At 35.7% G+C, this 20,050-nt stretch overlaps 1 protein-coding gene across 1 annotated transcript in view; it reads left to right on the forward strand.

The window, feature by feature from the left end:
- Positions 1–20,050, forward strand: part of LOC121876154 (uncharacterized protein CG43867-like) — a gene marked incomplete in the record, with an annotated part of 144,279 nt that overhangs the window by 73,839 nt on the left and 50,390 nt on the right. The window contains 7 exon segments of the mRNA XM_042381091.1: positions 3,253–3,360; positions 8,196–8,346; positions 9,608–9,746; positions 11,058–11,222; positions 13,175–13,336; positions 13,952–14,128; positions 15,815–15,920. Coding sequence (XP_042237025.1) covers positions 3,253–3,360; positions 8,196–8,346; positions 9,608–9,746; positions 11,058–11,222; positions 13,175–13,336; positions 13,952–14,128; positions 15,815–15,920 — 1,008 coding nt within the window.

Here is a 20,050-nt window from a genome sequence, read left to right on the forward strand (position 1 = left end):
AATGAAATGCATCACCATGGGTTTACTGCTTAATATGATTGTATGTGCTCACAAACTACAGACAGTCCCTGGGTTACGTATGAGTTCCGTTGCTGGGGACCTTCTTAAGTAAAAATGTACGGATCACAGAACACATACCCTCTGTGCATACCGTACTTACCGAACAATGTTTAAAATCCCACTATATCATAGCCTAAGTCCTTATATACAGGTAAACATTGAGATACGATATCCTGAGAAGTGATATTCTGCTTTAACGATGGTCATAAATTATGACCATCTCGCAATATACGGTCAAAATAACACACTTTAACGATATCCATTGAATAGCCATTGATATTTATTGGTTGGAATTTTTTTATCTCTAGTGCAAACTATGGGTTGTATATATTCAAATTAATTGATATCTTGTAAGGATTTCAGCAACGCAAATTATAATTTTCTACATAAAGTTGGTGACATTGTATAAGGAAACAATATTTAACCCTATGTATGACACGCCTCTACCTTCACTTGTAAGCCTACCCATGTGTCGCCACTGGCCAACCCGCGCTATACAGCCCTATGTTTGGTTCTTTGTTGATCGTAAACCTGCCATCGCATGGCTCCATGATTATTGGCCAACATCTTACATTGTACTTATCATCCAAGTTTTGTTTTTTCTTATATACTGTACAGTAGTGAGAGGACAGCATTAACATTTAGATTGAACTGTGTTATGGTGACTGTGAAGTGATATTTTCTGTTGTTACGACCCTGATTTCGCCACTTACCCAGCTTCCACCACTGGTTACCAGCGGCCAGGGTCGTATATACAGAAGCAGTAAATATCTTACAGGTGTCATCAAATTACCATTGGCTGTACCGCCAGTCTCCGGTAATTTCCCGACGATCGGTATCAGTGTACAGACAAACAACAGGCAGGTAGATTTCCACCAGGTCACAGAAACACACTTGTGCACTGTAGTTACTTAAATAGTCACTAATTCTTCACAACACTGTTCCCAAGGTATGGCTTCACAGCTGGACTTCTCACTTCGAATATATAGTCTGCACACTACCAGTGTACAATTCCTTAATCTTTTCACTTCTATATAGCTCACAACAATTCCACAATACTTGCACAACAATTATCTTCAGTTGTTCTACTAGGCTTGTTCTTTACACTCTGAGCAGAAACGGTTGACTGACTCTAGGCCGCTCGCTGACACTTATATAGTAGTATGTCTCATCAGACGCCTAGAGCATTCTAACGATGTCCAGACGCTGAAGGTCAGCTTGAGACATGCTTGGAGAATTCTAGACTAATCTCGGCTTACAATAAGAAGTAAATCGTAACAAAAATGATGCTATACATTCCAGAAAATTCTTTCATAGGTAATATATCAATATATCCAAGAAAATCTCCATAAACTTGCCAAAATAACTGTTGCTTGGAATAGAAAATAATCAAAACACCAAGTTTACAAACATTTCCATGCCAAATTTTGCCACAGCATGATGCGGTGTTTTTGTGATTTTAAGGTGTGTTAGCTGTTGTTTTGAAAATGTGAGCAGTGTCACCCACTATCATTGTTTTTGTTATCATCATTCACTCTGTTTTTGTGACAAGTGCTTTTACTCTGTCATTGTGACTGTGAAGTGTAACTTGGAAAATGTCTTGGAAGGCCAAGGCATCCAAGAAAACCGTGTCTCTGAGATGAAGCTTGGCATTGTGGGAGAGTGATGTCTCCACTCCACCTCCAGGAGTCCCCTTAGCCTCTTAAGTGGACATGTAATGATAACCAGGCTTATTCTTCATGATGTGGTGTGTGTTGTTTAATTGTTTTGTACTGAAAGTAGTATTGTAGGAATTGTTTTGTCAGTGATACATGTGTGTTTGGGGACTGGCTAGGAACGTTTTCCATTGAACCCCCATGTTATAATGCTCTCTATTTATGATAATTCACCTTGCGATGGGTTTTCAGGAACTTAACCCTATCGTATCTCGAGGTTTACCTGTACACCTAATATCGCTTAATTTAAGAGAAAAGAAGACATAGAATGACAGCAAAGTACAGTAAATGAAAGTTAAAAATAAGTCATAGGTAATTAAAATACTGTGAATTTAAAGTTTAACTTTATGGGGCTTCGTTCGTATTGGTGGATGTTCGCAAGTCCAACGTACATAATCCAGGGACCTTCTGTTACGTTATGCCTCGGGTGTACCTGTACTGTTTCTGATAGGTGTCCCTCCTGATTCTCAATCTATTGAAATATTGTTTAGAAAGTATTTGTGGTGTTTGTGTGTTTAGAAGGTTGATGGACAACCAGTGACAGGTTAGATAAGTTCTGAAGCATTATATTGTACAATAGTTTGTACCAAGCAAAGTGTTTAAGAGGGGAAAAAAATATCCAAATGGGATTTAATATGTAGCTGAAATGCTGTAAGTTTTGAAAAGTCCTGAAAAGAATCATGTATACTGTATATTTAAAGTACTGTACTTGGAAAAACAGATAACTAATTACAGTTGCTGTTGTATTTTTACCTAAAGTTCTTTTTTTTACCAACTCTAGATGCTGCTAGTGAGAGTTTGTACAGTATTATAAAATATCTCATTTTCATGGTGACTGATTTTTGAGTATGTTTGCTCCCAGAATGTTGCTTTTGATGTGCCACAAGTATAAATGCATCTTGATTTAGATGTTAATTGAGTACAGTATACAGCTACTCCTCGACTTACGACATACTCGACCTACGACCACCCGGACATACGACCGCCTCAGTCGTACCAAAATTTTGTCAAATTACATATTTTTGAGTCCCAATGTTAGTGATTGCACTGTGTACTGACAAAATTTTCGTTTGTAATTCACTTTAAAATGGCTGGCAAGCTTAAAAGTGAGAGTTTTGTGGTGCTGAGAAGAAAAAGAGACACCCATTTTAGATTTTCTATGTACCCTTATTTAAGCATTTTCGACTTACAACCAATTCAACTTACTACCTGGATTTGGGTCCCTAACCCCGTCGTAAATTGAGGAGCTGCTGTATACTGTATGTAGTACTTAGCTTGTGTTCCCAGTTAAGTCAAGACTTGAAAATAAGGGGGCCATTAGTGACTGCATGTCATTTTCTCTTGGCTGTAGCACATAATATATGCACATACAGTTTTTGGTGTATAATTTGCATCAGTTTGGTGTTTGTTTATCACTGTATTTTGGGTTGCTTATGTTTTATGCATACTGTATTTTGCTTGTGTTCTTATTTCACAGATAGCAGTCGGTTATCTCAAGAATCAGCTGATTATGCTGATTATGCCATCCCCCCTGATGCTATGCCAGATTCTATACCTGATGCTATACCAACCCTTAAGCTCCCGGGTTTGTGTAAATTTTGTTTTATTAATTTTTTTTTAGATTTAGGATGAAATTTTAGTTTACTGGCAAGTTTTTTAATTTAATTTTGTTTGGTTAATTTTGATAATGTTTAAGATGAGTACTAAAATTTTTACACCTCAAATATATGACATCTTGACAAACTGCTATCTTCAAACACAACATTGAGCATTTTATTGAAACATATACATTTTTTCTGGCTTTGTATATGAAAGCGTGGGAGCATTTGAGTTGCACCTTGCCCAGCTTCATCCTCAAATGCAATTTTATTTCCAATGTGCTTACAGGGTGTTCCATAAAGTAGACCATTCAGAGATCTAGCCTCCAGTTCCACTAAGGATAAAATAATTACTTATTTTTATTATGATTCCAAGCACTGCAACCACTTGTTAAACACAAACAGTAATTGGCCTGTCCAGTGTAGTTCCATTCAGGGAGCAAAGGGCTAGTTAGTGCTTTTAAAAATCTTCACTAGATTGTCATTAGATTATTTTGTGATGGAAGTTTGGTAAACCCACTTAGATATTATAGATCCACCTCTATGAATAACATTAGGTAAATTTGTGAGAATTGCTGGCTGAATGAGATCTTTTGTAGTAATGCTGTGATAAGTGTCAGAGGATAGATGGGAATACTTTTGTACATTGTATACATTAAATATTATAATTGTATATACGTAAGTGTACAGTATATAGCCGGGTATACTGGTTGTTTTTTACTGTACGCCCTCGTGGACTTGAGATTATCCTCTTTGCCACTTTTCAACGAAACCCATTACACAAAAAATTTAATTTGATATACATTTCTTGTTTGTTTATTACTGATTTTATCTACATCGTTCCTTTTCAATTTGGTTACACATGAACCCAATCACCTCTCGGGGGCACAACCTGGATGGTAAAATGTTATCCCAAATCATACAACTTGGGATGGTTGCACAGCATTTGTGTGTATGTCTATGTACACATATACATTCCTTTCTTTCTTATATAATATAAATATACATTCCTTTCTTTCTTATATAATATAACAGACATATTTAGTTATCCTCTCTGCTACTTACCTAGGCTGAACAATCAACAATCGAATTTTTAATATTTTGTTAAAGGTGAAAACACTCATATTATATTTTAACATATTGTGCACTGCTTCTAAGGGTTCAGTCATTTCTCTCTTATTTCTTGAGCATGTTTTGGATGAAGGTTGTTTGACTGTGTCCATATCGACCTGTTAATGAAACAGTTGTCAGTAGTAAGATGGCTAATTTACTACTAATTTTATTAAGAGCTTAATATATGCACTACTACAGTACAGTACAGTACTGTACTTGGTTTATGAAAAAATTAAATTTCTAAGGCAAAGACAAATATGGTGGACTGTACATCAAGGTTAGATGACTTAGTCTTTGAGAATAATCAGTTAAAAAATGGGTTTGTGCTACCTACTGTATGTTTTTCTTGGAAAAAGTAATCAGCCATAATGATGAATAAAGGATCAAGAATATCTCTGTATTTCCAGTTGTCTAGCTTGCACACAATACAGACGGGCTCATAACGTCTCTTCAGTGTAATACTGTAATCGATTTTGTCATGGTTATCCTTCATGTTACCATTATTGTGGCCATAGGTAGCATTCACTTTCTACACCTGTTTTTCAATCCTGTCATATTTTAGGCAAGACATCATTAATGCACTGCAAGGAAGCTATGTTGTCTTTGACATTTGTTATCAAGAAGGTTGAATGATTGTCTTAGAAAATTAATATTTCACAGTAAACAAATAGCCATTCAGTCATAAGTATCCCCACAGTCACCTGACTGTCTGATTGATATCTAAATGAATTGCCTTTATTTTTTAGTCTGTACAGTAGGGTCGGGATATATTGCGAGATAGGGTCCAACGATGTTCGCTATACTGTATACTAAATCGCGATATATAATTACATGTAATCAATGGGGAAAATAGGGTTAGGTTCTGGAGGCCAATAAAAGTGACTAAACTTGACTTAACGAGTTCATTTTCTTACTAATTAAAGCACCAATGAACACTTGACTCGGGAACAACAGGCTATTTCAATGTCAATATCAAGGAACACCAGACTCAGGAACACCAGACTCGGCAGCAGACGCCACACTGCCACCCTCACTTGACAATCCCACACCTATATAAACGAACACCAAAAATATTAATTACAGTATTAAATCTTTTCCATTACGCTTTCCATTATCTTCACTTCACTTTTCACATCACTAGCATCCCATTTATACAATGATCTCTCAGTTAACGAACACAATTTGTCCTAGAAGGTCGTTCGTTAACCGAAAATTTCGTTAACCAAAACCATTGTTTCAATGGGATTTTGGATAATTGGTTCCAGCTCACTGAAAATTACATACAAACTAAAAATAAATGCAGTTAAGTACACTTACTTTGAGGTGTGCATGTAGAAGGTTCCTGGTTGATGATGATGATAGGAATTAGACATTCTTGGGTACATCCAGGGTGTCATCCGCAAATAATAAATGACCGCGAAATAAAAATCTGCGAATTATCCAGGCATACTGTACTGTATTATATATCTGTAACTTGTAGCCTTCAGACATGCTACAATAGAAATCATTATCAATATATATATATTTTTTTTAATAGTTGCATCTGTGTACAGTACTGTATTTATATAGGTAAGTGTTATATCTTGTACATTTGTTTGCTGTGGTACAGATACATGATAGTTCATGTAGTTTTCAGTTGATATAGCTTAGACCTCTCAAAGCTGCGTGGTCAGGGCTATGTAGCACCAACCCACCGCCACCACTGATCAGCGTCTGTACCCTATGCTTGACAAGACCCAATGTAAACAGAAGTTTTCAGAATAAAATGTGTTTATATCTGTTGTGGAGCTTAATTGTTTCTATGGAAGTTTTTTTACAAATTGTACACTTATTTACAGTAGGCATAAATAAAATCTGGTTAATTACCTGAACAATGTTACCAGCTCTGAAACTGAATTCCTGCCAGTTACCAACTCCTATTTATAAATTTAGCTAGATTCACACCTAAAATTAGCATTAGCTGTACACTGTAACATCAAAACTTAAAACTGTAGTAATATAAACAGCCCAGCTTCTGGTAATCCTTTACTATCCAGAGATGTCAATAACCTGTACTCACTTCCACCTATAACTCGCATGGTGATAATCCTGTTCTGTTATTAGATATATTTTATTAATGTTCTGAATTAAATTCCTTCATTATTGATATTATTTATGTAAGCCACCAACAATCTACCCTCTCATCACCAACACTGGTGTACTATTGTGGACAAAAGTCCCTTCCAGTAACCAGCCATAGTGTGAGTCTGAATCACGAGGTTGAATCAGTAAAGCAGCTGAAGGAAGGGCCTTGATGGTCCATCAAGTCACTTCCTTCAGCTGCTTCGTTGATTCAACCTTGCCTGATTTGGACTCTCACTGTGGCTGGTTGGTGGAAGGGACTTTTTTTCACAAAAGTACATACAAGCAACAGTAAATTCCTTTGCCAATAATCACCCAGTTAGAATAGTACAGTATTAGTAAAATTGAAAAATATAGCTACTTTTCTATTGCTATTTATAAAAATCGAGTAGAAACTATTGCTTACTAAGAGAAAATCTGGTGGAAAGCAAAGGAGAAGAATTAATGGCAACATTGATCACCATCGCAACCAATGCTAAGGGAGGTGTTGTGGGATGGCACTCAAAACTGCATATTTGTGGATTTTCTTTATGATTTTTCTGTTAAGTGTGGGAAGTGTCATGGGATGACAACTATTTGTGGATTTTCCATTTTTGCCATCTGTAAATAAAAGTGTACAGTATAACTTCCATAGAAACAAGCTACACAACAGATATAAGCAAAGACAATTCATTGTGAAAACTTCTGTTTACATTCTGGTTTTGTCAAGCATATGATACAGATTCTCGTCATTGGTGGCTGTGGGTTGGTGCCACACAACCCTGACTATTCAGCTTTGAGAGGTCTAAGCTATATCAACTAAAAAAATACATGATCAGGTACCATAGCAAACAAATGCACAAGAAAATACACCTACCTACACAAACGTACCCAAAAAATATTGAATGATTTGTATTGTAAGACATCTGCAGGCTGGTTCCGCTAATTCAAGGCCACAAGGCTCGAGTTACAGGTATACAGATGTTAATATGTTTATGGGTTCATGACTGAATAGCCTGGCTGTCTATGTAACCATCCCAGCTGCTTCGAAAACCGTGCATTCGACCAGTAATGGCTAAATAGGCACTGCCCATTTTATAAGGCGTAGAACATTTTCTTCTCCAGATTACAGTAATATATAAAAATAGTGACAATAATTACTGTAGGTTTACTTTGTATTATTTGTTTATTTAAATAAATTTTGGCTTGTGTGATTCTTGTATAATTTGTTGCTGGAGATTATGCAATCAGTCACCCTACACTTACTGGTGCCCAGATATTCTACCTTTTACCTCACTCTGATTACCACTGCACTGTGCATCATCCTTACACACAAAGATCCTCCTCCCTCCTTATTTTCTGCTATGAATGAGCAGACCTCCATCACTCAAACATTTAATTTTTTACACATTACAGTAATTGTATGTTTGTGTTGTAAATCATAAATCCATCTCCTACCATCTTAGAGTATTCTTTGAAATATATAAGGTAAGCCTCTTTTGTGTTCAGATCACAGTGTCAGCTGCAACCCTCTTTCACCACTACCAAGTGCATCTATCCTTGCAGCAGACAAAATAGTATTGGAAATCAATTATTTGTTCCCTTCTAGATACATCCTTTGAGTCTGGTGTGTCCGATGATTATGCAATCCCACCAGATGCCCGAAGTGACAGTGGGTCTTTGGAATCGACAATGGCACCCACACTCAGTGCTAGGACGTCGTGCGTTGAAACTACAACTAACACTCTTACCTCAAGCCAGTAAGTTTCTAATGGTTGTTGAACTTTGAAAAAAAATATTTGTGATATACTGTACTGTACTTTGCTTTGATATCTATGATTCTTGTTCTAAGCAGAACACATCTGTTACATCAGTAAAAATGTATATGTGGAAGTTTGGGGGGGGGGGGCATGAATTCATTTTTTATTCCAGCCACCCTAAAAGAGATGAAAAAAAATTGAGCTGATCAGTTCCCTCTCCTCCCCAAGAAATTTTGCTGTCCCCAACTATCCAGTGTAATGATTAATCCAGTATAGTATTGTATTAGCATAAGGGCCTCTTACTTATTTTGGGTAAGAACTTCACCAAAGGATAATTTAATTTTATATAATGAGACAGAACTTGCAAGAGAAGAGGATTACATATAAGTAGGAAGTATAGAGAGTAGGAATGTAAAGATAGGAAGGTTGGGTAGCGTGGCCGTGATGTTATTTACTCTGCGTCAACACGCTTATCTTATACGTCAATGCACATATCTATTCTTCTCAAGGGACAACTTCTCAAACACCTCTTCGGTACAACTATTTATTAATTCACTCAATGACATGGACACGTTAATATCATTATTATATCGGGGTACTACACATTATGTTACGTTGCTTGACACTGACTCTCGGACACACATGAATGAATACACTTCCCACAGTAGGTAACTCACCCTAGGGATAGTTCTGACAAGACTCACGTGTACCCTGACGTAGGCCCAGTGGGTGCTTGGCTGGGCTGCCTCCTATGGGAGGCTTCTGCTAAGCTGATGAGGCCGTGAAGTCTCCCTCCCGACCTGGGAAGAGAGGACAAGCGTGACTCTGCGTGAGAGACCAGAGTGACTTCTCTCAATAAGACAAATGAGCAGAATCCAACTAGGATGAGAATGAGAATGATAATCAGCGTGGACGGGACTGTAGGGCCTTTATATGGGGTCGGCCCAGCCGGCTTTTGACCTCTAACCAATTATCACTAAACTGGTTAGATCTGGACAGCGTGTTCAGGTGTGGTCATGCCCAGGTGTCTTGGTCAGGTGAGGTCACCCGCTCATTCAGGTAATTAGCGGACGAGGTCACGTCCCTAGGGTCTTGGGGTGTGTCCACCTGGTATGTGGTGGTACGACGAGGTCTGTAGTGTACTTGCTGTTATATGTGATGTAATTCTGGGCTGTAAGCTTTGGTCTGATAATCATTACATTTAAATGGGAAAAAAATCTTTTACTGTACTGTATATGCTCTTCTCTGTGATCTTCCTCAGTATTGGCACGGTTTCACCACGTCGTGAGAGCTCCTTGGAAAAGATGGGCTACTTAACCAAGCTTGGTGGGAAGCTCAAAACATGGAAAAAACGATACTTTGTTCTCAAGGATGGAACTCTCACTTACTGGAAGAGTCAGGTTTGTATAGACTGAGAACTTACTTATAAGGTATTAATATCAGTGTTGTACGTTGACGCCGTTAATTTAATGCCGTCAGTGGACGGCAGCAATAATGCTGACACCATCAAATTTTTGGGCAGGTGACGCAGTCAACTTTTCACCCGAGCGGAGCATCAAGCGTAAATTTGTTTGTCAACTTCTAAAACTTTTTATTTTTCCAAGTTCAATTTCTAATTATCTTGTTATAAAGACAACCGGGAAAAATTTTGCCGCTCCCACCGCCCGCGCACCTGTGCATCTTTCTGCAGATTTGAATTTTCAAGTCAGGAAAAGGGCCACCAACCAGCTGTCCAGGTTGGTGAAGAAGTCCGTGCACGAGACTGAGAGCAGGAGTGAGGGAGACGACAAAGACCATGACGTGGAGGACGAATTGTTCCAGGCCCTGTACGAGACCGCCCACAGGAATGAAAAAAGTGACCTTTTCAAGTGTTTCCTGGGGGAGAAACCTTCGAAAAAACTTTAAACAAGGACACCTTCCCCAACAAGGCCATGAGGGAGTTGTTCATCAAATACAACACCCCTATCCCCTCTAGTGCTGCCGTGGAGCGCACGTTCTCAATGGGCAAGGACATCTTGAGGCCCAAGCGCAGCAGAATGAGCGACAAGCATTTTGAGATGCTAGTATTCTTGTGGGGGGGACAAATGAATAATTAAAATTATATAATATAACTCATAATAAATGATTAAAAATGAATGAATATTTTTTGATTTTGCATATGTTACTCCCATACACAGGAGAATACGCGTTTCGGGGCTGCTTTTGTATGTCACTGAAAACTCGTTGATGCCAGGTGTTGACGCTGACGGCGTCAATTTATGAAATCGTTTACGCCAATGCTGACAGCATCAAATTTCTCGGCTGTTTACACTAACGCTGGCAGCGCCACTTTTTTTTGTTGACGCGTGCAACACTGGATATTATGATAAAATAGTTAATTGTAAATTACAGAAGTAAAGCATTTTGATTCACTTTGATTTGTTGTTTACAATATTGTCAGAATTGTATTTGTATTTTTGGGTCTGATATTAAAAAATTAAGAGATTTATCCCATTTGCTGCTTGTAGAATATTTTGTTTTGTCAATTTAGAAACCACCTCAATTATAATACTGTACTTACATGAACATCATTCTTCATTCATGAAGGTAAATACTTGAATCATCAATTCTCTCAATATTAAATTGTATATAGATACAGCATACAGAAAATTAATTTGTATTACTTCTCCAAATAATGTTATGGATGAATTTGCTTGATATCTCTTTGACAGAGTGATATTCATCGCAAACCAGCTGGTCAAATCACACTAAATGAAGTTTGTCGTGTAACCCGTTCTGAAGGGGCCCATACTTTTGAAGTCAACACTGGCAAAAAGACATACTACCTCACTGCTGATAACACAGCGCTAGTAGAGGACTGGGTCAGAGTACTTCAGGTAGGGTTTTCTCTTGTTAAGTGAATCTAAATCTTCATTTGTTATTGTTTAAAGTTTAAGCTTAGAATTGCAGTGAAGACTGGCTTTTCAAGTGAAATACTTTCTTCCTCAATTTTACCAGGTTCAGTAAATTGAAAATTCTTTAGGTGCCTTCTTTCATCTGAAAGATATATTTTGTTTTTTTCCCTGTATCAAGTTCCTTTAATGTAGTTTTTCTCAGTAAATTATTGAGCAATTTACTTTACCTAGCTTCACACAACTAGTTATACCTCAAAGGACTACCTGTAAACTGTTTTAATGATGTATTCAACCATCCTAGGATACTGTCTGTAACAATACTGGAGGCTTCGGTTCACGCCCTGTGACGTGTGTCTGTAGAGTTTCGGGTCACATCACATGACATTTTGATCTTTTGTGGGCCTGTTTGAATAAAAAGGGTGGGCCTGGCTAGATTATGTTACCAATTTGGTACTTGTCTTTCACTCACTCACTCACACATGAGAGCCTCCTCAGTAGCTTCTCGGCTTTTGTGATGTAGGAATCTTGTCCTTGGTTTTGACTCCCTTTACCATGTGTTTTTATCTCCCAACCCCCCAAACACAAGTTTTGTACTGTATTGTGATCAATTACTGGAATAGTTATAATGATTGTTAATAGTGTAAATAGTAATAACATTTAAACAAGTGTCCTGTACAGTACTTCAAACTGCCTACAAATTCGTGTTGTTTACCTCATACTGTTGCATCATACATATGCCAACTTTATGAACTCTATAGACTCTTCCTAGCCCCTGTGTTGCCAGCCTGTGGTAAGGACATATATTTATTTCCTATTTATAACATTCATGACCAGTTTGTAAGACTAGAATTGTTATTTATTTGTTTTTAAATGTTCCCGAATACCTGGTATAACCTTATGGAGGAGGGTGCCAACCTTAGCCTGAAGCCCAGGGGCTAAGGTGTAAATTTCTTAAAATGGACATTCAGATTGATTTATTCCCTTAGTTATATCTAATTATTTTGGTCAGATACTGTACTCTCAAGTTTCATTAATAATTATATGCTGTACATACCAGACATGGGGTAACCGTATTCATTTGCAATCGATTGCACTCGCTCAAGTAACCGTAATCAAGTACATTCCTTTATTCTATATTCTAATTATAATTGTAAATGATTACACTTGAAATATAATGTTAATCATGATTATTTCCATGGCAATAGTTGTTTATTCCCATTATATTTTAAAATGTCATACATTCCTGGGTACTGGTATAATACCTAAATGGGCTGCTTGTCATCAGTGTACCAGGATTAGTGACCTATCTGTCAGGTGCAGATAATCTTCCTCAGGTATGTTGAGAAGTACTGGCAACTTCTACTGACAGCATCTTCCATCTGGGTTGGAGAAACAAGGTTTTTTAAGTTAAGGAACACTGTTCTTTAGTGTGTGTGACTTTTTTCATAAATATCATTTTAGTTTACATTAGTCAGTTTGTTAAATTGGATGAAAATCCTTTATGTAACTTGACTGAACACAGCTACTGAATGAGTATATATACAGTACAGTACTTTACATATGAATATTCGGAATACTGTGAGTGTTGTAGTACCATGTGTGTTTGAGTACACACATGGTGTCATGTAATCATAATTGTCATTTATTACATTGCATTTTTGTAGTAAACTACATTACCCATGTAATCACCTCATGTCTCGTATATTCATTAGGATCCTGTTTCTGAAAATTTTACCATTTATTGCATAGCTGAACAGTTTTTCCAGGCTTCATTTTGTATACCTTGATCCACTCTCACAAATTTTGAGAGGGGTAAAGACAATATATAGTTATCAAGAATGACCCATAACCAGAGGAATGGAAAACTGCAGAAACATCAACATAATTTGTTCTTTTATGTTATAAATTTTTCTTTTGTATTTTACTCATGCCAGAATGTGCTACGGCGTAATGCTACCAAGCTTCTACTTAGCAAAGAGGACAACAAACCTACATTACAAGGTTGGCTTACAAAAGTCAAGCATGGACATGCACGACGATGTTGGTGTGTCCTCATTGGAAAAATGTTTATTTATTTCAAGAGTCCAAACGATCAGGTATGATTCATTCGGGTTGGGTAAAAACTTTTAAGTTTTAAGAAGAGAAAAACATTGTCAATGATAAAAAACATGAAATTTTTAGGGTCCTTTTTGTAATCTATAGTTTACTAAAATAGAATTTATTGCACTGTAAATTTTACCATCGTTTTCACTATGCAGCAATACATTTTATCCATACCGATTTTATTCGTGTACTGTACTGGAATCAGTATGAAGTACAAACCAGTGATTACCAATCCATCTCTGAATTTTTAAAGAAACTTAATATACAATGTGCTTCAAATTTATCTCGGATTGTGTTTGTACAGTCTCACCCAAAAGTTCTTTAATTCTCTCAGCCAGCTATTGCTGCACTGCCTGCTTCAGATGTTTGTAACTGTCTCTGTACCAACCAGAATATGAAACCGATATGAATGAATCTAAAGGTTCAAAGTAACAGACTCAAGTTCAAACATCTGAAGCAGGCAGTGCAGCAATAGCTGGCAGGGAGAGCTAACGAACTTTTGGGTGAGACTGAACCATTCATAGTTAAAAGGCCTAATGGATTATCCACTAAACAATTTTGCATTTATTTATTTATTTATTTTTTATTTTTATTTTTTTTACCAACAGAATCCTATTAGTCAAATTAATATGCGGGATGCTCGGGTAGAGGAAGTAGAAAAAGTTTCGGATTCAGAAGGAGAAGAAGCAACTGAAGATGACACCCCTCGAGAAGATCTGACAATTGGAATCTTCCCATCTCACCAAGGTCCAACTTACCTCATTATTCCAAACAAACAAGAGAAGGTTAGGATACCACCATGTCTGCTGTTGTATTCATAACTCTTTCTTTCTCTCTCTTTCTTTTGTGTGTGCATATATATATATATATATATATATATATATATATATATATATATATATATATATATATATATATATATATATATATATATATATATATATATATATATATATATATATATATATATGAAATAAAGGTTAACATATATTTTTATAGTTACATACATACATACATACTGTAATAACTATAATATACATATTGTTAATTCCCCAATCATACTGTTACTATGCCAAGTATTATGTAATTTACTATGTTTTAACATCTTTCATATATTTCCCCATTAACAATCTTTGCATGTAAAAGTCTTCTGAAAACTGTCAGTTTTCACCATTTTTTGGAAACCCACAATTTCCACTAGATACCTTAACAGGTCCCTTTTCTTCCAAAATATCAATTGTCATAGTGTTCAGTAAATGTGGCAGTTGGCTGGATCACATAGATCTTCATCAGCATGCCCGTTAGCGTCGGTAGAACTGTCCATTTTATAAGCCATAGTATATTTTTCAGTACTCTCCTCTTCCTCAGCTTGAATGTGACCCACACTATTACCATCACAGTCGCTCAGGTTCTTTTTTGCACTAGTTTCTGGTGTTTTTGAAAGCAGATATTTTTCTAAGGAACCTTTCATCGACATTTCGATTTCTTCTTCCTGCCTTTTCTCTGCACCCAAGATGTATTTTCTGTATCTGTCTCTATCCCTGCTGGCCAGGGTATAATAAAAAACTAGGGCTATGTACGATAGTAAAAGAATGTATATCAACAATTTCACAAAACACAAATCACTGACAACTGGAGATTCAGAGTTTCGACAACACTTGACAGGTGACCGCTGTTACTCCTCTTCGGCAGAGAGCACAGTAAAGAATTACAGTGTTCTCAGTTTGGGTGGCTTAATCTTACCTTTGACCTCATGTCAGCAGATGCATTGCCTAACTATGCTGGTCACTAATCCTTCAGGTGGTCTGAATCTGGGTGGTAAGGTGAGGTCAGCTTAATGTGGTCACTAATTCTGGTGTTGGGTGAGGTAAGGACTGCGGGGCCCGGGTCGGTCGCATCGGTTGCCATGCCCTAGGAACGGCTCTGCATACACTGACCATAGTTTGTGCTGACTGGGTAGTCCCAACTCTAATAAGACTTCCAGTAGTATAGGGAAAACCATTATGTTCCCTTATTTTGAGGCTTACTGTTTGATGGGAATGGAATATTGATCAGTACATGTATATTCCAAATGGATTAATGGACCAACTGTGGATGACATGGTGGGGAATGGTCTGAAGCTCAAAAGCCTTCAGTAAACAATCTGTATTGTAAGAACTGCTTTGCTGCAAGCTTTACCCAAAAATGGGATTACAGAGTCAGACCTCCAATTTAACTTTGTTATAATGTTATGGTATGAGAACTTTTCCTTTATTTCTCTTAAATATTATGTTGAGATTTAATTGAAGGTCATATGTAGGCAAACTCTTTATACATTTAACTTTTGCTATCTTGGATACTTGCTGTTCTTTATATTAGTACTAACCTGAATTCAAATGAAATAAAAAACTAAATTTTTTTTCATTGAACCTAGTTAGATGTGCATTATAGTATGTTATTAAATTGAAATGCATCTGTCTTTTGTCTTTTAGGATAATTGGCTGTACCACTTAACGGTCGTCTCAGGAGGGGGTCCCAATGCTGGAACTCAGTATGAGCAACTTGTGCAAAAACTAATGGAACTTGATGGTGACCCGAGTAAGTTATTCTTTCTGTGGCATCTTTATCAAGAGTATAGTACAGTATGTGCTCTGTCTTCAGTTCAGACAGACAAACATCATAATTCTGTGTTTGTTTTTCAAGACAAATTTTAAAATGAAGAGGAAGTGGTTTGAAGAATATTTACACTAGCTAGGGGTACCAAGCATTGCCTATGTTTGTTTTTGACCAAGTAAATTTAACCAGAGTGGGTGCAACCATGTAACCTATGCCTTATAAGTGCACACACAAAAAATAATTATCAAATTTATCTTTTTATGTCAATAACTGGTCATACACAGGGATTCCACATAATTTAGACATTCATAAATATTCTTGGGGGCATTTGCATTAGCATACTATACAATATTTCAGCTCTATTTTAAAAACTGTAAAATTGGATAGTAAAGAAACAGAAAAATACCTGTGATTTTAATGAGGGGGTTCCACGTTTAGGGGTGACGGCAGGAGGGGAAAGGGCAGTTGGTCAAACCCTGCCCAGTGGTAAGGTTGTGGTAGTTGGGGACAACCAGGTGATGTTCTTAGATAGGACTTTTTATGAAAGAGATAGGAAACGTAGGACTAGGGTGTGTTTTCCTGGGGCTGGGATAGGGCATGTAGCGGAGAGGATGGTTAGGGTCTTGTCAGGGGAGGGTACCAAGCTAGTAGTGTGTCTTAGTGTAGGAAGCAGTGACACAGGAAAGATTAGGAGTGAGGAACTTTTCAAGAGGTATGGGGAGGCGCTAGGGAAGGTTGGAGATGGGGGGATCGATGGTATGTGGATAATATAATTGACATTGCTGGATTCCTTGCAAGATTGCAAATAATTTGAATATAAATGTCATATGTTTTGCACAAAAGATAAAATTTTTGCTCTCTCTAATAAAATTCTTAAATTGGATCTAAAATTTGTTGGTCTAATGCAAATTTTAGCTTGTTTATATTCAAATTAATCACTATCTTATAAGAATTCCAGCAATGTAAATTATATTCTGGCCGGATAATTTCTATGAATTTTATGAGCTAAAAACAAATATCTTCAGTAAATAAACAAATTATACTTCACCCAGACGCAATATATTCGTACATTGTAGTAAATAACATCTTAATTTTATGATGGTATGCAATTAATATTTAAGAAATATCAATAATATTAGGTTTTAACACTTAGTAGAAGAGATGGCTGGGTACCAGGGGATTGGGGTTGGTTCGAGGCAGAGGGCAGATTATTGGCCATCACCTGTATCACTATCCTCCACAGGGCTTGCAGGGCCTCTTTGTCAAACCCTAAAGTCCATATCCCTCACTATCACTGACTTGGGCTGGCTGTGGTGGGTGTGAAGAACTCGTAAAAATATATATATATATATATATATATATATGTGTGTGTGTATATATATATATATATATATATATATATATATATATATATATATATATATATAATATATATATATATATATATATATATATATATATGTGTGTATATATATATATATAAATATATATATATATATATATATATATATATATAATATATATATATATATATATATATATATATATATATATATATATATATATATATATATATATATATATATATATATATATATATATATATATACACACACAGTATTACCCACTGCGTTTCACTTATCTGTTCGCCAGAGCTGAACTTTCACTTAACACGGATTTTTTTCCACATATACGCTGGTGAGTGTCCGGATTCCAAGACGCTATTTTTAGATTTGCCCCACCACACCCTGCCTGACTGCCTGTTTTAGCTCATAAAATTCATATTAAATTACCTGCCAGAATATAATTTACATTGCTGGAATTCTTATAATTTGGTGATCATTTTGAATATAAACATCATATATTTTGCATTAGACATATACAAATTTTAGATAAAAAATTTTCTCTAGGTAATTATGTTAGATTTTGTGCAAAATATATGACATTTATATTCAAAATATTCCTGGGTCTTACAAGGAATCCAGCAATGTCAATTATATTATCCTAACTTCTTAGTTTGAGGTATTATTTATTATTAAAATTTAGGTGGTTATCCCACACATCTCCTGGGGATAGTTGGTGGGGTGGGGGAGGAGGACCGACCGCCATCTGTTACCCAGTGAAGAATTATTATTTTTTTATTAACTGAAGATATTTGTTTTAGCTCATAAAATTCATACTAAATTACTCCGGTTCGAATATATAATACATTGCTGGAATTTTTATACTTGATGATCATTTTGAATATAAACATCATATATTTTGCATTAGACGACAAATTTTAGATAAAAATTTTCTCAAATTAACTATGTTATCTTTGTGCAAAAAATATATGACATTATATTCAAAATATTCCTGGTCTTACATGAATCCAGCAATGTCAATTATATTATCCTAATCTTAATCTGAGGTATTATTTAATACTAATGTTAAAACCCTGGAAGGGAGGATTGGTGGGGGTGGGGAGGGGTTGGGACTGACCGCCAGGTTGGAAGAGGGGGGAGGCATGGGTACTTTGATTGACAGATAGTAGAAGATTATTTTTTTTTATTAACTGAAGATATTTATTTTAGCTCATAAAATTCATACAAATTACTCCGGTCAGATATACTTATATTGCTGAATTTATACTTGGTGATTTATTTTGAATATAAACATCATATATTTTACATTAAACATACAAATTTTAGATAAAATTTTTTTCTCTAGTAACTATGTTATCTTTTTGTGCAAAAATATATGACATTTATATTCAAAAATATTCCTGGTCTTACAAGGAATCCAGCAATGTCAATTGTATTATCTCAACTTTTTAGTTTGGAGGTATTATTTATTAAAATTTAGTGGTTTTCTCAAAAAATTTCTCTGAGGGAAGAGCCGGGCAGTCTTGTGTGAGAAGGGAGGGAGTTGAGTCCATTATTTGAATGGACATTAACTTGGCGACTGTATTTCTATTTCTCTTAAGTATTAATTGGTGTGCATGTACTACCATATAAATTAAGATGTTATTTTTACTACAACATAGGTATGTGCCTTCAAAAAAGTGGAGCTTGGGGGTCGGGCCGGGTTTTCATTAATTAATCCCATATGTTCTTGAAGTTGTTCACTTAACGCTGATTTCACTTAACGCGATTTCACTTAATCATGATTTCACTTAACGCCGGGACCCTGGGTTCAATCAAGGCACAATTGTATATATATATATATATATATATATATATATATATATATATATATATATATATATATATATATATATATATATATATATATATATATATATATATATATATATATATATATATATATATATATATATATATATATATATATATATATATATATATATATATATATATATATATACTGTATATATATATATATATATATATATATATATATATATATATATATATATATATATATATATATATATATATATATATATATATTCCTCCTGCTAATCTAACTCAATCCGTTGCAGAAGGTCGTTCGTTAACCGAAACCATTGTTTCAATGGGTTTTTGGGTAATTGGTTCCAGCTCACCGAAAATTTCCTAAATTCAACAAAAATGGTAGAAAAGTTAACTTACTTTGAGGTGTGTATGTACAAGGCTCCTGGATGATGATGATGGGATTTAGAATGGGGTTGGAGGAGAAGGAAAAAGAGAAGGCATTGGGGTGGAAGAGAAGTCACCCCAAGGCGCCATTTCACCCATAAAATTTTAGCTCTCTTGGTGGAATTCAAGATTATTTTTTTTAAATCAACACTGCACTGCATTATATATTGTCAATATGTAAAATATAATTCAAAATGGCCAATAATTTGCTTGGAAACACAGAAATAAAGCGTTTCGTTGAAGAGAGTCTCAAGCAAGATGTTACCTCCAGTGAAAACAGAGAGAGACTAACTCCTGTTTGCTGTGTTAAGAGGCTGGATGCCACACATTAAACTAGTCACTTTACCTTCAGTTATGTTCAATAATTGTTAAAATGACTAAAAAATTGAACATTAAACTTTTAAAATTATTGAATAGTATAAACTTCTTGATATTTACTAAAATAGTAAGGAATTTAAGCCCTAGAAGCGATTAATGTATTGGCAGACTGAT

This window comes from Homarus americanus, unplaced genomic scaffold (genome assembly GCF_018991925.1).
Source record: "Homarus americanus isolate GMGI-L3 unplaced genomic scaffold, GMGI_Hamer_2.0 scaffold34921, whole genome shotgun sequence".
NCBI lineage: Eukaryota > Metazoa > Arthropoda > Malacostraca > Decapoda > Nephropidae > Homarus > Homarus americanus.